This window comes from Chlamydotis macqueenii, chromosome 9 (genome assembly GCF_036417535.1).
Source record: "Chlamydotis macqueenii isolate bChlMac1 chromosome 9, bChlMac1.mat, whole genome shotgun sequence".
NCBI classification, from domain to species: Eukaryota; Metazoa; Chordata; class Aves; order Otidiformes; family Otididae; genus Chlamydotis; species Chlamydotis macqueenii.
In genome coordinates this window covers 2,149,239-2,174,096 of record NC_141564.1, presented here as the reverse complement: position 1 = coordinate 2,174,096, position 24,858 = coordinate 2,149,239, and the positions used below count along the sequence as shown (strand labels likewise).

The following is a 24,858-nucleotide window of genomic DNA, read 5'->3' as shown; positions in this document are numbered from 1 at the left end:
GGAATGCAGAAGATTTTGCTCTGTGTTTTAAGGAAGAAGCGTGGCAATGGCAGAAATCGTCACTCAGGGATTTCCCAGGCCTGCAAGAATGACTTGGCTTGGAGGATTGTGCATCCAAACACCCAGATTACCCAATAAAAATCTATTACTTTTCTGGTGCTCATCACTCCTAGTCCTATGAATCAAGAGCTCTGTTGGGTAATCCTGCATCTTAATTATATTTTGGTGACATGCACGGATCTGAAAGGTTCTTCAGGATTACTTTGACCACAAAGTGCTCTGGTGTTGGACGGCTGTTCAAACAGCTCTGCCTCATTTTCCCTTTGTTCAAGCATTGTGCAAGGAAATACTTGCAATGCTCAAGAGGATGCAGAGGTCATAGGAACAATCCTGAACGTGGGACAGATTTTCAGTCGGTTATGCCATAAGCAGTACCTGTCAGACCAGCCCAAAGCCCGGGCAGCCTGCATGACATCAGTGACCTCACTGCTCAGGGCCAGGTGCTGTTTTGGCATCACAATATTCCATTGCTATTCCCATCTCTGATCCCCAAAGCATGGGAACCAAGGCATAGAGCTGAGGATGTTAGCCTAGATTAGAAAGACAGCCTCAAAAGGCAGTCTAATATTACTTACTCAATTAACAATTCTCTCACGTTAGGTGTGGAAGCAGGCAGTGATATTCTCTGTTTAATGCTGGTACTTAGAGGTGAGGCAAGAGAAGACGTGTTGCCCTATAAGCCCCGGCAAGTTCCATGCATAAAACTCCATTACAATTTTTGGTAGCTGGCTGTTGCCATGGGGCAAAAATGAGGAACGAAGCCGCTGGCTTAGGGGCAGCGAGAGGAGGTCTGGGAAGCAGCGGAAGCCAATATAACTTAGCGGGTGCCGTCTCAATGGCCAGTCCTTTGAAAGACTTGTTGCTGTGTATTTGGGTTGGCTCCACCTGTGATATTCCTTCCCGCATTTCTGCTTTCAGGTGCAGTTAAGATTGTGGTAACTAGCCTATACACGTTACCGGACAGCAGCGTTGCTCTTGTTTTTAATGTATTACACCATCAGGCAAGCTGTTGGGACAGAACAGCTGGACAAGTTGGAGCTAGCCTCCTCCCAGTTAGCTGCTTGGTGGTTCTGCTTCTATTAGAAACTCACACCTCTCCAGCTTTACATTTGTACTTGCTCATTTCAGCTAACAGAAGGTGGCCCAGGGTACAGATCTGATGTTTGGGAGGTATGTATAAGATACACAGCAGCTTTGGAGCTATGTGCTGGATTATCTCCCCTGTACCCCACTGCATGTTCCACTGTTTTTCTGTTTTCCCTTAGGAAAATGTGGACACGAGCACTCACCTGCATTACAAGTATCACTTGTACGAGGCTTCGAAGAGGTGGGACAGCATACTCTGGTAACAGATGTTTACTTTATACAGCGCACAGGCTCCTCAAGCAAAAATAAATTAACTTTTTAAAACTAATTCACAAATTAACCTATTTCTCTGGCACAGGAGTGTGGGGATGCCTGGCCCTCCAGGCTCCTCACCAGCCTGGCAGTCTTTTCTTGCACATACTGTACGCTATGCTATGTGGCACAGATTTTCCCAGTCAAGGTTCATTTGGAGCTGGTTTGTTTGCGCTGCAGTGCTTCAGAAATACTCAGCTTTCCCTTTCCCAGAAGGCTGTTCTGTCAGAGTAGGAAAAAAGAAGGGAGAAAAGAAAGGGGGAAACTAGCCAAGGAGCAACAAAGGAGGCGAGCAAAGCCACAGCACGCTCCTTGCGGGGCTGGAGGCACTGCTGTGCGTGCAGCGGAGAGGACAAATTACTCCAGCAGCGGTGTGATCCTGCACGCTTTGAAACCGTTACACGCTCACAAATGGCTGTCTCTGTATTATTCCATGCAGCCAAAGCTAGCATCGCACCTTGGAACCGTAATTCGTATTACAGTGCAGCTCCCGGTTTACATCTGCATGTACACATCATCCCACTTCACTAACTCCACAGCCATGTCCCACCCTAGTTCCTGTGCCCAGCTCCAGGAAAGACTGGGACTTGGATTTCCCTTGCTTTCAGCAGTGAATGCAGCAGCCCTGGTCAGGGAAAAAAGGAGCAAAGCTGGCACACACGCAGCAGTAAGGGGTTAGCTGCAGTTGCAAAGTCTGATTTGGGCAGCTTTCTGCTACACCCATCATGAGGACGATGCCTGTTTCCAAGCGTAGGACAGATCTACACTGGAGCATGGGACACACATGGACTAACTGGCCAGTCCTGACCTTACTAGTGGCCTAGAGCTGAGCTCAAGCTACTCATCCTGCTTCTTGGACAGCTTTTACAGTCTTTGTCGTGTTCTTTGTTGCTACAACTAAACCGCTTCATCCAGCTGGGGCAGAACTAGTTCAAGCACACTAGAGAGAGGTGCAGATATACGTTTTTATTCTAAACAAAGTGGCCTTTCAACAAAATAATTCATCTTAAAATAAGAGAGAAACATTTATTCCCTTGCCTCATTCAAAGGCATGCTATATCGAACTATTTTTTATGAAATCAAGATGGTCCAAGTCAAGAACGGAAAACGCTGTGTTTGGCAAAACCAGTTACCAGAGGAGAAAAGATCAGTTTCAAGGGGAATTGCTGGAGATCTCAAATATATGTAGCTCCACATTTAATATTAAACCCCTCCAAATCTCTGTTGTATTACAGCTTGTATTCATATCAAGGCAAAACCAAGCACAAACCCAAAACCAGAACAAAGATTGCTGCTGTCTCCGTTAACCCATAAGAGCTATTGGCTAGCCACAGCACGTTATAAACAGACCAAAAAGGTGCAGTGCATTTTCAGGAGCTAGCCTGGGCTAGTAAGATTATTTTTTTTTTTTTTACCATAGCTAGTTTACAAAAATGTACTTTCTGTTCCTGAGGGTTAGTGTAATCAGCCACAGCAGAAATCAATTTAAACTTCAGGGTGAATCTTTTAAAATATCTAATGGCAGCTGGTTTGGCAATGTTGTTCTGATTTGTGGGGGAAGGACCTTCCTGCATTACAGTATTGATTCATTGTATAGAGATACACAGGGAAGACAGAATACACAATAAATATCCAAAAGTGCATCAGAGGGATCGTTCCTCTGGTTTTCTCAGTCATGTAGAGCTTATCTCTTCTCCGCTTTGCACATCAACTCGACAGACTGTACCTTTCAAGTTTGTTCATCATTGACTGGATGCGAGGGTGTGGTGGAAGGCTGAAAGGAGCAGTGTGGAGATCTCTGGATAATCCTCTGAACGGATTCGCCAGGGTGGCAGCCGCTCCCCCCGTCGCACGACGCAGCTGGGCTCATCCCTACCCAGCCCTCCAAGGACAAATGGCTGGCGAGTCAGGTGCTGGTTAGATCATCACCAACACCTACAGTTTCGAAAGGAGAGATCAAAAAGGAGATTACAGTTGTAGGTGGAGACGCAGAAAACACAAGGCTACCTTCAGCTACCTCTTACTACTTGCTCTCAGCTAGTCTGCGTCTGAAATTCTTCTCCCACCAACTCACCCTGCCACAGACAGGCGGGTCGCTTTCATTCTCCAGTTAAGCCCGCGCCCCTTGTAGAGCCCATTACAACAAATAAAGCTGCTCCAACCACCAACCGGCGCCTATCGCCTTCCTCACACCTGACTGCAGCATTTCTCCCTGAGCGGGAGGAACAGGAGCCTTCATCCCCCTGTGCTTTTAAAGACCCATGGGGACGCACTGGCCGCAGAGGCAAGCACTTCATTCTTTCAATCTTCCTTTTCTTTACACATCTGTGTTTCTCCTTTAGAACTTATGTTCTTTTCACTTGTTATCCATCTTTGGTTTGACATTTAAAAACTTCTGGTCATAGCCCTTCTGCTTGACCAATCTACAATTTCCTTAGAGTTCCCTAGCTGCCTCTCTGCACTTTGGATCTCCCTTGTATTACTGTTGCAGATTTCCACCTGGATTTTCCAGAAGAGTTTACTACTCCCTCTTTACCACTCCCTAATTACTTACAAACTTTACTTCCCTTGCTTAAGCAAGGGAAATTTTTTGTATACCTCCTTCTTTTCCCAAAGTGCGTCACTGTCAAAGCGCAGGTCCAGTTCTTCTTTGGGACCACGGGAGGTGTAGTCCTCTGAAAACTGAGACCGTGCTGGGCTTGTGCCTCTCCTAAAGCTGTAGAACAGTTTGTCCCTATCGACAAAAAACGATGTTAAACTTCACCTTTGCACAGAATGGATCCGAGTATTCTTCAGTCAAAGATGCCACATGGGATATAGCTCACAGATTCAGTCCAAATGAGGAAAGCCGGAGTAAACACGTATTTTTTGTTAATAATGGTATGAGAAATCTAAGTAAGCTATATAATTAATACTGTTGCAAAATATCACTAGGAGGAGCACAAGCAGCAAGGAAGCTGAATGTTACATCTAAAGCACCAATAAAGCATCTGCAGTAGGTGGTTCAGTGGGAAAGGGCAGCCAAGAAGAAAGCTCCCTAGAAGAGCGAGCCATTTGATTTGAAACAAGGCTGGATGAGATGAAGGCTGGGGTAGAACTCAGACAAGAGGAAAGTAAAACCATCAGTGTATTGAAAAAGATTTGTAATTTGGCAGTTGCAGGTGTAATTAAGACCCACAGCCACAGAAAACTTGAGTCCACCTCTTAAAAACAAAGCCCCCAGATATTTAATACACCACAGAGGATAGCTGGATGATCATTTCCCAAAAGAAAGCAGCAATTTCTCACAATATTAAGGACAGGACCAGGACATAGAGCCAAATAAAGCTACTGCCAACACTCACCAGTCATTGTCGGTTTGACGTTGTTGGGGACGTGCTGCAAAATTGCTTTGAGTTCTTGAACTCTGCCCTTGGGGTTGGTATGAATGACATAGCAGATGACAGGTGACATAAGTAGCGCCCGAAAGGCCCTCTGTTCAACGCACAGGGAAGGGAAGCTGAGGGGATGGAAGAGAAATACACCCTGGACCCCTCAGGTACAACCTAATTTAACAGCACAGCCTGCACGGGCTGGCATCCCGCCCTTCCGTCGTTTGACACAAGCACCGTAAAAGTTTGTAGTTGCTTTCCCAAAGGCGCAACACAAAACAGCTTCATACGCTAATACGTTCAAGCTACGTGGCTTAGAGCACAACGCAGACATAATAGCACACCACCAAAGATTGACGAGCCTTGGCTTTTCCCCTTTTTTGCATTATTCTTGACTGCATTCTTCCAGTCTCCTAGATAACTGTGCCGACTGTGAGCTGCAGCAGAAGTGAGCCTGGCCCAGGCAAAGACAAATGATTCCTTGTAGCTTGTTGCAGCGGTGTTAAAGCTGGAACAAATTTTGTTAACTAGCAGAGGCAAAAATACAACCAATGAGCTATTTTCTATTTAGAAAATAAAGATACTGGATGCTAGCTCTTGAATGGAAGTAGTGATACCAGAGGCAAGCTAAAGAAAATACCCAGGGGAACACGCACAAAGACTTTACGTAGAAAGTTTCACGCGGCAGATGTACCCACAGGGCCTGTTTCTCCTTTGCATCACGCGTATTTTCGTGGACGCAGCTCTGGCTTCCCCAGCTCCGAGAGGACGAGCGGCCGGGGAAGGGAAGCGGCAGGCAGGGTCACGCTCGGGGAGAGAGGAACTCCACGGCAGCACGTGCGGAAAGCTGGGGGAGAGGGAACAGTGCCAAAGGCCATCCAGCTCTCAGAGCAAATCACTCATTTCTTCTACTCCCTCCCTGTCAGTGTGGTAAAGGGCCCTTGTGAATAGGCTTTGGACCCGAGCCTGTAACTTGTCCCAGTGGATTGGCAAAGCCGGTGCAAATACCATTGACCCAGGCTCCTATCTCCAGCTCCGCCTAACAGTTAACCAGAGGAGTTGGAGTTTTGAAAGGGTAAAGCCTGCAGTAGTACAATTTCACCCCTCTTGAGTTAGCCTACATGAGCACCATTTACATTTTGCCCAGGGTCTTTAATAAGAATTCAGATATAACCCCTGGGGTTTTAAAATATATATTTCAAAAACTGGAGCCATCCAAACTATGCAGGGCAGTGCATCTTCTGTGTTTATTTTTATTCCTAATTTAGACTCCACATCAGCTGTCCCCATGGTTTGGTAGCGTGAAATACTGGAAGCCTACCAACACATATATATATAAAACTTCCTTTTTGGTTCCCACTGGTACAAGGACAGATTCTTTTTCTCTTTGAGTTGCTAAAAAGTCACTGTGCAGGCTAATTCAAGACAAATGTGAACACATGATATCTGAACAACGGATGTGAGGCTGTGTTTGAAGGAAGTGTGCTAAAAAGGACGGCGTCCTAGGGGTCTTCAGTAGGAGAGAGCGTTGGCAGCCACTTGGAGAAAGGATTCTGTTACTGCTGCGGTATTTTGGGCTCCAGACTGCAATGTTTAGAATGTGCTCTGCTCAGACGGTTACGGGAGCAGCCCCTCCACCATGGCAACTGACATATGGCTTTGCATTGCTGCTAATAATCACGCAACAGAAAGAAAAAGCAGCAAAAAGGAGGACGTCCTTGCATACACGGACTATGAAAGTCGAGGACTGCGTTCTCCAAGGCTGTAACCAGGAGTTATAAATTGCTGTACGGCGTATTTTCACCTCTCACCTAATTAAAAAAAAACAGCGTACACGGTTTTTGCGGAGAGCCCATTTGTTTTGCTGAGCTACCTCGTGCTCAAGGATGCTGTTTTGTACTAGCTGGGTACAAGCCCAACAAAAGGCCAGGGGAAATTGGCTCTTGATGTAATTATTTTTGTCAGGTATGGATGAGTATCTTTTTTTGCAAGGCCACAGCACCCTCTTTCCAAATTAATGGCTCTTTTGCCACAAAGGCAGAAGAAACATAAGCCACTCTTGCTGACAAACTGCTGGGAAGGTCGTAGAATTTTACAGGGTTAGCAGCGGGGCCCGGGACAGTCTAGGAGACCCCAGTGCACCGCGCCAGGACAGACCATCGTCGCTGTCACTGCAGCACACCAGCATATTGGGAACGGGAGTATTGTTGTCTTCGTTTTACGCAGAGTGGGCTGAGATACAGAAACACGTAGGGTGGTCTGTCTTTGGTTAAAGACTGGTGACGGAAATAGCTGCTGATTTCAAAATTCTACGAAGCACTGATTACATCGTGCCAGAGGAATAAAAAAAATTTTAAAAAGAGTCACACCAGAAGTGCATTATACATTTTTCTCCCTTGCTTTCCATTCTCTTACTTGGAAGGCTTCTGTTATCCAGCTGGAGATGACAGAGGTTGCTGAGGGCACATGATGGGCTGTGGGCTGCGACGGGCGAGCAGCCCGATGACCTGCGCACAAACAAGCCTGGCTTGAAGGTTCTTGATCCAATTTTCTCTCCTAACAGCTAACGGACCTGCAAAAATAGTTGGATCAATTCACTAACCAATAACGATAAATTCAATTCCACTATGAATTACCTTGTGCGATACAGATGTAGTACACAGGTATTAATTTGAATTTTGGATAGCTTCTCTGAATTGCATCTCCAAATCTTTAGATAGCTGCTAATCTTTGTTACTAAAAATCACCGTATGGCTTATTTAGGTATCATATATACCATAAGTTAGTGAAGTACTAGAAGAGAAGATACAAAAGTACTTACTTTATTTGCAAATCCCTCCAGCGACTCAGATTGTATAAACCTGAAAAATAGTTTTATTTATGTCTCACATAAATTTATTTATATATTGAAGGCAATAAGCAAACCCATACAAACCGTAGATGATGTGGTGCTCATTCCTCTTCCATTTCCTTTAGCTTTATCTTCCTGATTTGTCATTTTTAGTGGCAAACTATTTGCATTTGTATCAACAGCAGACCTATGTGGGTAAAATTTGCACACATACACACAAAAAAATCTGTAACCTCATGGCGAGGTACATCGGTGCTGATGGCGCTGACAGCCGTGAACTCCTAATCTGATTATTTTTAGTTGCTTAAAGCACGGAGTCCAGCCGTGCGACTGACCTTAAGATCGCTAAAACTGGGCTTTTGGGGACTTACCCTTTTTTTTTTTTTTGAGGAGAGCCCTACATCTGCGGGGAAAACAGCTCCGCGGCAACGGCGGGGAGAGGCCCCCACCTAGGGGCCGCCGGGCGGGATGCGGGGATGGGGACTGCGGCATGCGGGATGAGGGAATGCAGGGATGAGCGGCTAGAGGATGGGGGCTGCAAGGATGAGGGATGCAGGGTTGCGGGGATGCAGGATGCAGGGTTGCGGGGATGCGGGGTTGCAGGGATGAGGGATGCGGGGTTGCGGGGATGAGGGATGCGGGGTTGCGGGGATGCGGGATGCGGGGTTGCGGGGATGCAGGGTTGCGGGGATGCGGGATGCAGGGTTGCGGGGATGCGGGATGCAGGTCCAGCACCGCCTCTTGCAGAGCTGCTGGCAGTGGGCACGGACGCTCCCTACAACCACAGCGAACCGAGAGATAGATCACCTGTTACGCTGGCTAACGCTAGCTCTGAGAGGTGTATGTTCAAATAAATACTTGATAACACCCAGGAAACGCAGAGGGGCTTGTGTATATATTTCTGTGCTAAGCTAGCCCTCTGCAGCGCAGCTGTGGGAACACTGGCTTTCATATTTCTCTTCTCCAAAGCCAGTCTCCAACAGTATTTGGCTGAGAAGACAGCTTTTGGGAAGAAAAATCCCAGTGAGGTCTCACAAGAGTCCCCAGCATCTGGGGGATGGAAAGGGCGAGGGGAGCACGGAGGAGGTGGTAGGAGGACAGGGCTGGCGGGAGGGCTGTCAACGCTTAAAAAGCAGCGCCCGTGCCTGGTGCACGGCTGCCACCAGGCTCCGATGTGCCTGCCGAACACGTACGGCACGTGGCTCTCCACCGCGTCCTCTCAGGATCCGCTCCTGAAGGTGACCTACCAATAGCTCTTCCAAAAAAAAGAAATAAATCTAGGAGATGAGATGGCACTGCCAGGCACTAAAAGCCATGAAGCCATTGCACCTAAACCCCATCCCTGCGTTCCTGCCGGCGTCCCTGCCGCTCTCCTTTCCCCTCGGACGGCCTGCGCCATGGGCAAGCGTTGGCCAAGCGCCTTCGCATGTCGGGCCCACGGCAGCACCCACCAGCCGAAGGAAAGGTGCTGCTTCACCCTAAAAACCTCCTGCTCTCCTGAAAGCGTGGTTATCGACTCCACCGCGGCCGCTCCCGCTCTGCTAAGAGCGGTTTGAAGGCGGCCTTGGCAAGCGAGGCCCTCCCCTCCTGTCACCCTCCCGGCCGCTCGCCCCAGCGGCCCCGCCGCGCCCTGCCCAGCCGGGAAGCGGGGCTGGGAGGCTGTCGTGAGCAGGCAACGCGGCAGCGGTGCCATCTCTCGGCGGCTGCCACCGCGCCGGGCGAGAGCAGCGGGGGCCGGGGCTGGGCCCCCCCCCATCCCCACCGTCCCCGGGCAGGCGGCGCGGCGGGAGCCGGCGGCGGCAGAATGGTGAGCGGGGCGCCGGCGGCCTGGGGGCTGCCCGGCCGGGGAGGGTGCAGGAGGGGCTCCGCGGGGCCGGGCGGGCGGTTGGGACCCTCTTCTCCACGAAACCGGCTGCGGGCAGGGAACGGAGGGGGCGAGGCGGGACAGCCGGCCGCTGCCGGTGGCCCCTGGCCCGAGGGCCCCGCCGGGCCCACCTGCCCGTGGAGCCGCTGTGCTCCTGCTCCTGACTGTTTTTCAACGTTTTTATCCCCAAATCTCCGGTGTAAGGCTCTGTCGGTACTCACGCAAACGGCAAAGCCAGACTTAACCCCCAGCCCGGGCGCCGGAGCAGTGCTCTGGCCTGGGTGGTGGCAAAACCGGGCCCTGGCCCTGGGGGTCTCCGGACCCTTCTCCACAAAACCGGCTGGAACGCCTTCGCCCCGTTTCGCTGGACGCCTGCGAAGCGCTGAGGTCAAAGCGATGCGGCTTACGGAAAGGCGTAACGGCAGTCAAACGTCATTCCATTCTCTCTTGCCATATAAAACTAGCCATCGCATCTTTAACACAAAAAGACGGCATTTAGGCTGTGCTTTGAAAAATCAGTATGTCTTTTCCGTGTTCCTATATTTGCTTTTGCAGTACGGATTTATAAATACTTGCCTGAAGTCTTTGGTGGTTGAAAAGTATGGCGAAGAAACGTGGGAAAAATTACGGTAATGTGTTCGCAATAAATGTGGTGTACTGAAAGAAAATACTCAGGAATTAACAGCGGAGGATTGTAATTTCTCACGGGTAAATGGCAGCCGATATGTATCTCAAGTAATTATCAGAAGTAACTAGAAGGGCAAAAGCACGAGTTTCTTACCTTGTAACACTTCATACTCTGATAGTAATTTGTCCCAATTACTTTGTTATATCAGATAATTAAGGATGACATTTAGTCTTATAGACAACGGTGCAGTAGACTCGCTGGCTCACTGTGACAATATCAAAAAGTAATTACACTGAAAAGATGTCATCCTTGATATGAAGTTGGTTTAATCGTAGTACCTTCAGAAAAGCAGCTAAATACATCATCTCTATTGTTTTCTTTACTATATCAGCTTTATGGCATTTTCCAAGGGATAAAGAGATAAAAATGGTACTTACATATATATATATATATGAGCCATTGAAGCCAGTCAAGTCTGCAGAGACCCAGGAGCTTGATGTTGTGGCCACACTGAACAACATGCAGTAGGCCAGAAGACAAAGACTCTGCTTGCGCCAGCCCCCCCACAGTACGATGCCCTCATCCTTGAAAGAACTTACCTTAACGTGAAATAGTGGAAGCGGAGAGGTAGACACCACCATTCGGCCATGTTACACCACACTCTTAAAGCATTAGGGGAAGTAGCGTGTTCCAGTATAACACCTGAAGGAGGTTAAAGAGGGGGTTAACAACAAACAGCACTTAGCGAATTCCAGCTGTGTCACCCAAGCATGTTATATTTACAACACTGCTGAGACAAGAATATTGTCTTCTCTGTCGCAGACTGCAGGCTGGAGTCCAGGATTCTTTCTTGACTTTTGAGGTTTACAAAGATGAGATCACAATGCAGCTCGTCGACAAAGTCTGCAAAATATTAGGTATGTGTCACCATGCCTGCAAAAATGAACCATACTGGGTCAAGGCTGAGGCTGAGACTGCAGCCCAGGTTTTAGTCTCCTGCGCTGTTTGAAATGCCCTCCCTATGCTGCAAATTTTCTGCTTTCACTTTTAATCCTCCTGACAGCATTTCAAGAACTTCCAAGCCTTTCTCGTTCATTAAGGTGTCTTTATTTTGCTAGGTGTTCCTGCTGACATGGTTCTGAGGGAGTTTGGAGAGTATTTCTTTGAATTCTGTAAACGCTCAGGCTATGACCACATGCTGAGGACGCTGGGTGGAAATCTCTACGAGTTCATAGAGAACCTGGATGCACTGCACAGCTACCTGTCCCTGTCTTACCAGGCAAGTTCAAGTAGTAATTACTGAGCAGATATGGGTGGACCCTGCCAGAGTTTGCAACAGAAGGAAGAACATCTCATAAATGTGAACGAATCATGGAAAAAGATGCTGCAACAGGCTCTCCTGTGTTCTGAAACGGATTACTCCAAAATGTCAGGGCAATATTTCATAATCTTATTTTTTTCTGAGTATTGCTCAACATTAGATATTGTTTTGTACATTGGCTGTAACGCACAGTAGATTTTCCTTCACAAATAAGCATATTTAGTTTTCTGTATTTCAGCTTATTCAGAGTACTGCTTACTTTATTAAGACACAGGATGCTTTTGTACTGGTGGAATTCACCAGCAAAAGATCCTGAAGTTTTGTTTTTGTTTGTTTTTCCTCAGGAGATGAATGCCCCATCTTTTAGAGTAGAAAAGAACGAAGACGGGTCAATGCATTTACATTACTATTCGGACAGAAGAGGTCTGTGCCATATAGTGCCAGGTAATCAGACAGAATACAGAGTACAGTTCAGCCAGTAACACAGTATACGTACGGGGTAGTCATATATTTGCAGATACACTTTGCTGCTGTTTCAGAATCTTTTTTCAGATGAGGACTGGTCATGGAATTGAAGCCTGGTAGGGTTTAGTCACCAGATATCTGGCTTTGGTATTTCCCTGACTGCCTGATCACTCCTAGCTCCCAGTGGCTTCGTCAAGATTTATGATATGACAACCCAGGACATAGGTGTCTTTTCCTCCGATAGAATTCCTATAGGATTCCTTTCCTGGAAGGAAATTAAAGTTCGTCGTGTGCGTTGTGTCTACCTGTTGATTAGTTCTTGGTAACTCATGCTCCTTAAATTACAGTACAAATTATATTTTATTTGAAGGCATCCATCCATCCTGCAGTAAATATTCCTGCAGTACATCCAATCTGTAAAACTAGTATTGAACGCTGCTCAAAACTGAATCTTTTTCCGGCATTTAGAGGAATCTCCACGGTTGTAATCATGCAAGGGTTATACAGCTGTAAGTCTGTGAAAGATGACCATGTTCCTTTCTTTCATAGATGCTGCTGAATTTAGAAGTTTATCAAAAATTCCCCCTTTGTCAAAGCTCATTTCATATTCCTATTGAAACGCAGAACTATTTGGAATTTCAGACAGAGCTTTTCACGTCATTGTCCAGTATTTTGCCTAACAGCTAAGCAGAAATGAGAGGACTGATTGTGCATCTTCATGAAAAAGATACTTCCTTCCTTTCAAAAGAAAACGTTCTGCAATGACCGAAATAGATTGTTATAGCAGGATCTCTTTAGACACTGTGCATTTTTTGGGTTAATAGGAATTCATGTTATTTCTGTGTATGACTGTTTGGACACATTCTTCAGATGTCCTGCTGAGCTTTTTCTAGTGAAAGTAAGCATTTGTCATCAGACAAGACAAAAGAAAGTTACTTTAAGGCTTATCTCCTGTACATTCTTATCCTGGCAACAGTAGTAGGAATGACATAGGTAAGAGGAGGTTGATTTATTTTTCCAGAGTCCTTAGGAAAAGCAATTCCTGAAACGGTGTAACTCCACTGTGGGCCCTCTGAAAGGGAAAATGGAAAGTGTTTGTTCATGGCCATACGTTGTCTTTTGTTTCCCCTTCAGGAATCATTGGTGCAGCAGCCCTGGATTTTTTTAACACTGAGATTTCAATGGAAATAGTCAATCAAACAGAGGAAGAAGAACGAACTGGTAAAAAAGAACATATTGTTTTTCTTGTCACTCAAAACCCTGTCTTTTTATACAAGGAAAGAAATAAATTTTCTTCCTCACCTCAATACCTTGCTGACTCTGAAAAGCAAATTGAGAACCAACTGAATACAGAGGTATTTTAATATTCATTATCACTATATTATTAAAATATGATTAAAATAAAAACACCCTTGAATTTCCCTTTGGATTTATTTCAACAGGACCTTGAAAAAGCCAAGAATACAATTAGAGAGAGGGGAAGCTCTGTTTGTCCTGTCAAGAAAAGTCACTGGAAAACAATAAGAGGAATGATCACATTAGGAAAAGGTGAGAGATCGTTGGGAGGGAGCTTGGCATCATTTCTGAGTCTCTTCAAGAAGAAAGCCAGTAAGCCTCCCTGTCTCCACCCACCCATCCGTTTTGAAGTTATCATTCATATTTCCTCTGCGTCTTTTCACAATGTTTCTGGTTAAGTTTCTTTTGTTTAGACATTGTTAATCAAAGGAAAACTGCAGATAATAAGCATGCTTAGTAATGACAGATACTTACATGGAATATGACCTGTCACTTTTGTCTCTTAAACAGGGTTTTCTTCTGAAAAGTATTCTTCTATAAAATGTCATCGTGTGGTACACTTGATACATTGGATAACTTCCAAAGTTATCAACTGTAGTGAATTCTAAAAGCCAAGTTACACCCTCCACTATTGAAAAATCTACTGCTAATCTAGCAATCTCTGTTTATAAACATATACTTTATAAAGATATAATCTCTGTTTTCATATGTTCATAAAATGGAAGGATTTTTGCAGTTAGGATCTTTTGATTCCTCAAGAGGAATGAGAATCCAGCTCAGTATTGCCAAGCTGTCTGGATCCTGGGAGAAGTGAAAAATTGAACCTGATATCATCTCGTGCAATGCCACTTGCATTACAAGAGCAGATATATTGAGTAAGAAATTAATATGTATTCAAAATAACATTTTAAAGTAGCATTCTTAATTAAAAAAAAATCCTTTAACAATAAATGCAAGAGTTACCAAGAGCCAGACTTTGAAAGATTAAAAACCCGCACTGACTTCCCCTGAAGCAGTAAGAGGTCTTGAAGTTGGGTCCTAAATTTCTGATCTTTTTCACCGGTCTCGTAAGTGACTTGAGCATTTATTATCAAGCAGAATTTACCAGAGTAACTGTCATGGCCACCTTCTGGGGGACAGAGATCACTTGAAATAATAATCCTTTTGATTATTGGGGGTTACTGGACAATCAAAGGCTTTGGGTGCTTCAGTCAGATGAGCACTTTTGACTATTCTACTCATTTTATTAACTTTACAAAAATATCAGTAATTCAGTCTCTATGCTACAGACTAGAGTTCTTCTTGTATAGGAGGCTGAGACCCAGATCATGCTGGGTTTTTCTCCATAAGTGTAGCTAGCAAAGTATATTAAATCCGCTTCTATGTACGTTTTTGTGGGATATAGCTGTGTTATATTGCTGTGACGCGCAAATTCATAGAGCCGCCGCATCTACAGTTGCTCATCTGTTCTTATTGTTTCCACATAATTTCATGTGTATTAAACTGTGGAGCATTTAGCACAGATGTATGCCCATTTCTGGCCCCACACACTGTTTGCTTTGTCTTTACTCAATATGATATAGGGTCTTGTCTCACTGACTGCTAAAAAGTAATGCTGACTGCTTTTATGAGGTGCAACCCATTAAAAACCGCATTTATCTTGCCGCAGGTAAGCTCCTGAGAGGATTTGATCCTGTTTATCCCAAAAGCCTCTGGATCGACCCAAAAGCATTTTGCAACGGACTTCCTTTTCATATGGTTTTCGACAAAGAGGTAAGACAAGCATGTGGTAAGGGCATTTAGTTTGCATAAACCATATAGTAATTGTCTTTCGTTTGACTGTCCTACACTTCACTGCTGCGTGTGCTCGGTATGCAGCGCACGCTCATCTGTAGCATTTACAGACGTGCTCTGTACAGAGACATGCAGTAAGAGTCACTCATAACAACTGAATCTGGATCGTTTCAGATAGGAATCTCCTTTGAATTTACTGAGATTATCATGTCTGAAACAGCTGCAGATATGGCAACAAGGCTTATTGCAGCAGTCTATCCATTACCAAACACAGAATTTTCTGAGGTTTCTGGCCACCTTCCTGTCCTTGGACAGTCCAGAGACATGACCCATCCTTCATACTTACAGCTAGTCACCTTCTCCTCCCAGTTACTAATCTACCAACGGCTTTTGTAAGGCTTTGCTCGCAGCTGAGGCTCTACCTGCTTCCTGAGTCTACTCCTATGCGCTTCTGCTGGGAAAAGCCGGCTAACCTACTAAATGAAGCAGACATGCAACACCATCTAGTAGGAACTGGACCCAAAAAAGTCTCTTTATCTTCCGGGGTAGGACTGAGTCTCCTCTTCTGTGCACACATACTCTGCAGCAATGGAATTGCCCTTCCCTTGGCAGGGACTGGCTGTTTTCCAGCTAGCCTGGGTTCCCACCAAGCTACAGATCCTCTTGCTCCCAATTCTGTGCAAAGAATATTAGCTTAAGACAGCAGCAAAGGAAGGAGGAGCTGAGGATAGGACAGCAGAAGAAAGCTGAATACAGTCACTCAGGGAACATCTTTTGGTATCACACTGGTAGAGATTCCAGAGCATGTCGTCTGCTTCATGCCACTGTCCACATTAGCTGAAGTTTGGAGTTTTAAACCTTTCAAGACATCCAGTCAGTGTAATTTGATAAAATTAACTAGTGTGGGAAAAAGGGCAAGTCCTGCACCCATTATTGGTAGCTGGGTCAGAGCTTCAGTGACTGATGACAGGCAGTGAAAGCACGGTGGACATTTCTGCAGGAGTTAAGAGCTCATATATGGCCATTAGGCTGAAAGAGAATGACTAAACCTTTACACACCAACGGTTAAGAGAAGGTAACCCACGGCATCCGTTAGAAAATTAATATTTGCCAAGACATTTTGTGCCACAGCTATTTTCTTTTTGGAATGCAGGATGCACTCTGGTATCTCTGATTTTCTCTTGCAGCTACCTGTAAGGCTATTTGTCAGGCCTACACACGTGCAAGCAAGGATAATATAGCAGATAGTTTTGAATTATTAGGTTATGAATTATAACACATTATCTGTATTTTCTTTTGAAGCTCAGAGTGAAGCAAGCTGGGGTGAGCATCCAAAAAATTGTACCTGGCCTTCAGACCATGGGCATCTGCTTGGATCGCTATTTCAGTATCGTTCACCCAGAAGTACCCTTCACCATCTCTAGCATTCAGAAATTCATCAACAGCCAGTTTGTTTTCCAGACTAGAAGAGAGATGATGCCAGAGTCGTGGAAACAACGGCCAATGTTAGACCTGAGAGGTATTTCACTGTTTCTAATAGCATAAGTGTTTGTATTAAATCAGGAGTTATGCTGGAGTCCTTGCCTGCCTGTCCTTTCTAAGGAGCCTGCAGTCATCCTTTGTAGTACTCCAGGTGTGTGAACTGCCTCACTGAGGCTCTAGGATCTCAGATCTTGGATTGCGTCTTTGTACAGACAATAACGACACGTGGGCTGTGCGCTCCCGCAATAACACACCGCAAGCATCGCTCCTGCCGGCACTCGTTTCTCGTCTGCCTGGCGAGGGGCAGGGGATGAGGGTGGTGCTTAGAGACAAAGTCCTGATGACATTGCTACAGCTGGAGGAGAGAAATGGCTTTCCCTGCATCTCCATGCATTTTGATTCCTAAAATGTGAACACATGATTCATTCTCAGTGTGTGCCTTTGAGGGGAGTTACTTGCTACTGCCTAGGTTTCAGATGTGACTAAAAAAAGATGAGTTAGCTGTGCTTTTATTTTTTGTAGTCACATTTTCAGATTCTGATTTCCGTCTTCACTGCCCCCTTCCCAACATTACATGAGAGTTTACCAGTTAAAATTGTTCTAGCAAAAAATATACTTTACTTGCTTTCTTTTTACTGAGAGGAATGAGCCTGGAATGGTTCTCTGCTTTGTGTAATTAACTATAATGACATTTGGTTTAAACGTTCTGTGACCTCAATTTTTGCTTCTCTGAACTATGTAATATGACCTAATTTTCCCTCCTCTCCTTTCACCTTTACATAATGAGTGTCAAATCTGGTATTCCTGAGATTCAGAAAAAAGAAAAGAGTTTAGGGAGACCTTGAAAAAAGTGATGTTACCAAACCCAGGAACTTGTAACTAGTCATGGGTACAATTTTACTTGTTACGCTGTCAGGGTTAATTCATACGGTATGTCTGATGTTCCAGTCCTGTTAGTTTTCAAGCTGCTCATCCAGAGAGAAAGAAAGAAATAGGAATTCCTGGATTGTTGTTCAGAAACCAAGGATACTTACTGAGCAAATAAAGAATAATAATAATTAAAAAACAATCAAACCCATAACCAAATCTCAACAAAGAAACAAAACCTCAACCCCGTCACCAAAAATCCCTTCTGCCTTTCAGGCATTTTTGTACCTGCTTATTTAGATGATGATAGTGACTGAAAGCTCCAACTTCCAGGGGGGAAGGCTCCGTTGACTTTACTGGGGCCACATATTACCCACTGCGAAATGAAACTTTAAATTTTTAACCTAGTCATTGAGAGTCTCAGTTCCCCTGTGCGTGATGCTGACTGGCTGGCTTCAGGAACAGCTCAAGAACTGGGAGCAGAGCAGAGGAGAGGAGAGCTGTTGCGAGCACAGGGGTTCCTTGTGAAGAGGAGGGACCTGAAGCATGGGTGGGCTCTGCCCAGCAGTTGCGATGACTGCCTGCCTGCTTTCTGGGTCCTCAAATTTTTTTATTTGCCTAGTGTACCTCCTCCAGACAAGTCCACCTCTAATTCCAGGAAACAGGAGTAATTCCTGTGATGACCCAGACCCTAAAAAAGTCACTGTCCTTAGAACTTAGAACTAAAATTACCATCGGTAGTACTGAGCATCACATGATAAAGTCCAAGCTGCTGAAAACTCTTACCTACCCTTGTTTCGAACAGGCCAGATGATCTGGATGGAGTCCCTGCAGTGCATGCTCTACCTCTGCTCACCTTTGCTTCGCACTTTGCATGAACTGGAGGAGCGACAGATGCATATCGCAGATATTGCACCTCACGACGTGACCAGGGATTTGATTCTTCTCAATCAGCAGCGCCTGGCAGAGATGGAGCTCTCTAACCAGCTGGAGAGGAAGAAGGAAGAACTGCGCGTACTGTCGAAGCACCTGGAGGAAGAGAAGAAAAAGACTGAAGCTCTGCTCTATGCCATGCTTCCTCAGCACGTGGCCAACCAGCTGAAAGAGGGGAAGCGAGTTGAGGCAGGTGAATGAACAGGATCCATTTGTGATGTATGATTTGTGCACCAGGTGATGGTGATAGAGAGACCGGGGTGCTGGCTCAGCCCCTTTGCCACAGTCATGGAGTACATTCTCTGCCTGGTGACATTCATTGGTAGGAGGAGGACCGCAGACCCTTCATCTCACTGATAAGATTAGACTCCTATTTCAAACAAAGCTTTGGAAGCTATTTACCAAAATTTTTCCCTAGGAGGTGAAAGGTGGTAGCAGCTGCACATTCAGGGAACAAAATTCAGTGTTTCAACAGTAAACTGAGATTTTGTTTTTGATGTGGGAAATGAGGGCTCAAAAATGGAAAGGAATAAAGAAACTGGTTTTACCTACAAAATTCTCTTAGCTCCTCTGTGCTGTCTATAAACCTACAGTCAGCATGATTCCCAGCGTTATTAAGGATGGCACTTAAATTATCTTTCGTAAGCACATATATGAAGTTAGGGGTAAAAAGCTAAGTATATCCTGAATATAGATGGACAGAGGGATGTATTCAGATGTCTGGACTGTTCGAGATGTGCTTGTGTCAACATCTCTCTCTCATATACACACCTGTATATGAGTATTACGACTGATACGCTGTACATCCTAACAGAATAATGAGAAAATAATCTTTGCAAACAGGTCTCAAAGAGATATTGCGATTGTCCAGCCATTACAATTATTTATTACTCGTCTTTCTGTTCCTCACAGGAGAGTTCAAGGAGTGCACCATATTATTCAGCGATGTTGTCACCTTTACCAACATTTGTGCCCAGTGTGAGCCGATTCAGATAGTTCTCATGTTAAATTCAATGTACCTGCAATTTGATAGGCTGACCACAGTGCACGACGTGTACAAGGTACGTGCTGATCGATAAAGGCTGTTGAAATAGTCTGGAAAAAGATTTTGACCTCCAAGAACATTGATTAGATGTAGACTGTAACGTACCTGTTGTCTCCAGACGGCGCTGGAAGGATCAGAACCCTGGCTGACATTAATAATAGCGTTATTAACATCTCCAGAGCTACCCAGAGTTAATGAGCTGAAGAGCAAGTCCTACGTTTCTGTCTGTCCCCAGCACATTAAATATTTAGGGAGGCAGAAGTAGTAAAGGTTGAAATCCAAATCTCCTTCATTCCTTGCTCGGGCAAGGCAAGAGCTTCATCCTGCAATAAATTGTACTGGGAAATCAGAAGAATTTCTGCCTTGGCAAGAAAACTGTATTCAATAATTGAAGCATCCAGGATATGGCCCACAGATTTTAGGATAAATTAGCATCATATTCTATCTAAATCATACATCATGAGTAAATTATCTGTCACTATAATAATCTTCTTTTGATGCCTGTATATAACTGCTATTAATATTGAAGGAGGTTACCAGCGTACGGAGAGGGAGGACGAGATTACTATTTCAGGGAATTGAGAAAGACATGAAATATTGAAACCGATCAAAGAAACTTGGCCCAAGCTTATAAATGTCTGAAGTTATGAATAAATCTTGTGAAATTAAATCTCCTACCACGGTCAAAAAAAAATTAGGATATCTATTTGCATTAGTAGCTTTTTACAGTTGTTTTTAATGCGTTACAGAAAATTCCTGGCATTACTGTGGGGTTGGCTATCTCGATAGAAGGCATGTGCAGGAACACATTTTTCAAGACTGATGTGCTGAACTGTTTTAAGTCATTATGTTAATGAACAAACCCAAAGATGAAGTTATGTTCCCGCTCTCGTATTTGCGTTCACTTTTAAGAAATCCAATTAATCTAATTTAAACTCATCTCTTATGTACTGATGGTAAATGTTGCAATGAAGTCTCATAAGAGCAGTATAGAAAATTTCCTTACCATCTTTTACACTGAATTTTAAACATTTGAGAATTCTCTGTTTCAAACAGTCCTGTTGCCAGCAAAATCTCTGGTATGGGGACAAACCCTGAAGTATTTCTCAGGCACCGTAAAGTGCACTTCAAGGAGACTGGATGCCTGATGGAGAATGAACCCTTCAGCATTTGTCTCACAGGCTGTAGCACATTGTGGGAAAACAGCTGCTTGTAAGGAAGGATGCTCCTGAACTGCTTGGCTCACACTTTGCATTCTCTGACATCCTGGAGATTGGAGGTTTCTTAATTTCTTGTGCATCCCTTAATAATAATCACCAGTGAATAGACCCCCTTGCTTTATGGTAACTTTTAAAAAAAGAGTGTTTTTAATTCCAGTTGTGAACTAGAGCTAATTAATAGCATCCTGCTATCAGGTAACCTCCTGTCTCAGGAGTCTGTGCCCGGGGATAGTTCTTTGCATGTAGGTCTGCCCCCAGCAAGTGGGAGGCAAGAAGTCTGAAACTTTCACAGCATCCCTTACTGCTCAGGGTCTCACACTGCTATCTAAAATGGGTCAAGTAAGCAGAACGCATTGACATTTGTACCGTGGAGTCAAGGAAAGGATCCCTGTCTCACGGAAACTCACATACGCTAGAGCTTTTTCGTGACTGGAAACATCTTTTAGAAGGAAAGGGGAGTCTGTGCAGGTAAGAAGAGCCCCAGACAGCAAAGCACTAACCTGAGCAAGATACATATATATACATGGCATACTCATCTGCTTGTCCCTCTCAATTAAAGGTGGAGACAATTGGAGATGCCTATATGGTGGTCGGTGGGGTCCCTGTGCCCGTACCCAGTCACGCTGAGCGAGTTGCTAACTTTGCCTTGGGGATGATAATAGCAGCTAAAGGAGTGCAGAACCCAGTTTCTGGAAATCCTATCCAAGTAAGTGGTTAACGCGAAGATGCACGTGTGTCTGTCTGCTTCTTGGGTCAGGCTTCTGACTCCTCAGTGATGTTGGCCCGCTTGGGTGCATTTCTCACAAAGAGCCTCTCCCTGTGGATATTCCATATTTTACTGGTGTCCAGTGTTGTGTTAGGACAAGCTTTAGGTGGTTGGATAGCATTAAGAAAGATGTTAAATAACAAGTGACGTTTTTGGGGGGTGTTTTATGTCTTTGTAAAGATTAGAGTTGGGATCCATACAGGTCCTGTCTTGGCTGGAGTTGTTGGAGAAAAGATGCCTCGTTACTGCTTGTTTGGAGACACGGTGAATATAGCTTCCCGGATGGAGAGCCACGGTGTCCCGAGTAAAATTCATCTAAGCTCCAGCGCCTATCGGTGAGTAACTACGATGGAAACTTCTCCTGCTAAAATCTCTGCTAAAAACCCCTGCCTTGACAGCTGCAGCTTTCAGATGTAGATGATGCTGTCCTTAGTCACTGATTTATGCAGCTTACTTCTAAAGAAAAATCACTGCTTGCGGAGTTTTTATTTGTTCTGATTATTTCAAATGCACTTTTATATGGAGACAGAGGTTTGAGAGTCTCAATCCCAGACAGCGAAATATGGGGAAAAAAATTAACTGTGATGATAGCTTACTTGGAAGTACCAACAGAGTGATGTAGATGCTAGAAAGATAGAGCATTTAATTTGACATCCTGCATAACAAAAGAAAGCCAGATATTGCACCTATATTGATAAACAGCAAGGAGGACAGGCTGGGTAACTATAGACTGCTCAGCCTCACATCAGTCCCGCTGAAAATCAAGCCCTCTTGGAAGCTATTTTTGGACAGATGAAGAAGGCAACTGCGAATAACCAGTCTGGATTTACCAGGAATACATCATGCTTGATGAACCTGATTGCTTTCTCTGATGAAACGACTGGAGATACTTCTGTCTAACTAATACTGGCTGCCTCCGGTCTTCATTTCTATTCATTGGTTGATGAGAACCCTCCACCCTACTGAAGGATTTGACTGTGCGACACACTGATTTTTGATCAGGCTGTACGTGTAAAGCTATAAAAGCACAGCAGGCTTGAATAAACAGTTGAAAAAAACCCTCCATTGTTCACAGATCAATACTGTTTTTCCCAGACTGTTGTGATTTGATTGCTTAGACGGCAATAGCTCTGCTCAAACAGAGCAGTGTCATTTTTGCTAATCTGGAATTTTCATGTGTCACTTTGCTTCTGCTATTTTAGATGCCTAAAATACAAGAATTTTGAGATAACTGAACGAGGAGAAATAGAAGTAAAAGGCAAAGGGAAAATGCACACATATTTCCTCCTTAGAAATAAAACTGCAACTGAGAATGAGATTATGGGAAGGCCAATGAAAGAGACAGATCCTGGCCATGAATCTGTTCCGTCCTTTCAGGAAGGCAGGACTGAAGCAATACCAAATTGTCATCAGCTAGGTAAGGTCAACTCAACATGTTTTTTCCCCTCCTTGAACAAATGAACATTAATCCAACTCAATTAAATGCTCTTTTCTGTTCTTTCAGCCACTCAGACTCAGGCAGAGAAGGACCAGACCCCAGCCATTGCAATGAAGTATATTGATGGCCCCACAGATGCACAAAACAACCTCAGGAGAAGAAATCAAGCAAAAATTGCAGATTTAACAGGTATTTAGTGACCATCTAGCAAAGACAACAGAACTAGGAAGTAGCTGAGGCTTAATCTTGCAGTTTTGTTCTGTTCTTTTTCTGAATAACCATTCTTTCACTCAAGCCACAAATTCAGGCCAATATATCCATGTTGGTGAAACTAACTGTTCTGCACACTGTTTAGGGCTAAATTCACCTTCAGAGCAATCCCGGGTGTTAAATGTGGACTAGGGAGAAAGAAGCTGACAAAGCTGTCGAACCCCAGAATCCTTCTGGCAGTGGAGACAGAACAGAGCAATGGCAGACAGCTCCTTGCGTGGGCAGACCCAAATGTTCACGTACCAAAACCTTGCTGTGCAAACCCAATACAATATCTTTTCCTAGAAAAGCTGCTGTTATTATTTGTAGTTAAGGGGAAACCCTTATCAACTCAAGCTTTTGAGAGAGAGAGACCTCTGTTTATCTAGCCTGTTGCTCCTCAAACTGGTCTCCTACAGGAGGGTTTAGGAGTCAAGGAGGAAGTTTAGAAGGGTTTAGAGGGTTTAGAGGTCAGAAGGATTTATTACCGTGCCCATGCTCTGCAAGCCAAGTTCATCCTCCTTTGAAGCACTTGATACTGAAAGAGAGATAATGGATTTGATGCCATAACCACCTAATCTTGTAATCTATTTGCTTATTATGTGGATTTTATACAGATTAAATACATTGTCACTGATTACTAGAAAATGCTTTGCTCCCTTCCCTCCCACCTGCTTTGATGTAGTAGTTAATCCAGTATATGGTGTGCTGGCAAACAGAAACCTCTGTGGTCATTACAAACTCATGCTGAAGGAGTGTTTCCTTTCAGGCAAAAGTTATGATTCCAAAAGCGATGGGAGTCTCCACGGCAACCAGCATGCAGATGATGGTCCTTGTCCTCTTAACCAGGGAAGAGTCAAACCATCTGCTGAAGAGCCACAGATTAGAAACGTTCGCTCTAATTTTTGCACTTTACTCTAAGTTTCTTATTTTTTTACGTTAAACAGAGCAATTCTATTATGATTCAGTGTGTTTTGCTGTTGTGGGACTGACTTTGTATATCAAGTACCACATAATTTTTGTAAAAAAAAAAAAAAACCAAAACCAAAAAGCAAAAAACATTTCATCACAGTTTTCAGCAAAAAGAAATGGAGGATTTTTTTTTTAAGTGAGTCTACACATGCCATATAATACTCCCACTGTCCCACTGGAGAATGAAAATGCCACAAGATGCTTCAAAGACATATTTTTCAGCCTCTGCCATGTCTTTGAATATCATCCCTACGTAAAAATCACTTTTTGGTATCTCATTGCAGCAATTGAGAAGGAGGTGACTCATCCAGCTAGAAATATTCCTACTCAAATGAGCACTTCCCATAAAAGCAACATTCCCTGAAGTGACCATCTGTCTTGACTTCAGCACAGCCAACAACTTTCCTGTGTAAGTTCAGTGGCGTTTGATCTACATTTTAACTGCGATTGCAGTTTGATCTCTTACCAGGTCTTCAGTTGGGTGAAGGCACTGTGCAGTAGAAGTGCAGAACCTGTATTTTTCCATCCTGAAGAGGTAGTATTGTGTACTTTATAGCACACAGCAGTCAAAAACCCACCTCTGAACCAGCTGCCCATGCTGTGCTTAGGAGATCGTGGAAAGCCAGGCACACGGTGGAATTACGTAGCACCGAATTCCTCACAACACTGAAGGACCATTCAAGGCCTGTAAACTGTTTGAGACCTTCAAACAAGCTGCAACTTTTTTTCTCGTTTTCTCACCTCAGCTTAGCAAAAATAAGGTTTCAAGACTACGGATGGAGCCTGCCAGTGCTGAAATTAATGCTCTAAACATCATGGAAAATAAGTGTTAAAGATC

At 44.4% G+C, this 24,858-nt stretch overlaps 1 protein-coding gene across 1 annotated transcript; it reads left to right on the top strand.

Moving 5' to 3' along the window:
• The first annotated feature begins 808 nt into the window (after window positions 1-808).
• Window positions 809-24,284, top strand: LOC104480780 (guanylate cyclase soluble subunit beta-2). The gene is made up of 17 exons (XM_086754836.1): window positions 809-884; window positions 1,326-1,405; window positions 10,100-10,173; window positions 10,995-11,089; window positions 11,291-11,451; window positions 11,838-11,937; window positions 13,093-13,313; window positions 13,401-13,506; window positions 14,924-15,027; window positions 16,351-16,567; window positions 18,203-18,523; window positions 19,243-19,391; window positions 21,155-21,301; window positions 21,542-21,696; window positions 22,564-22,778; window positions 22,866-22,988; window positions 23,818-24,284. Exons 1-17 carry the CDS (start codon window positions 809-811, stop codon window positions 23,967-23,969), a joined length of 2,496 nt encoding a protein of 831 aa, XP_086610962.1. The 3' UTR covers window positions 23,970-24,284.
• Window positions 24,285-24,858: the final 574 nt, after the last annotated feature.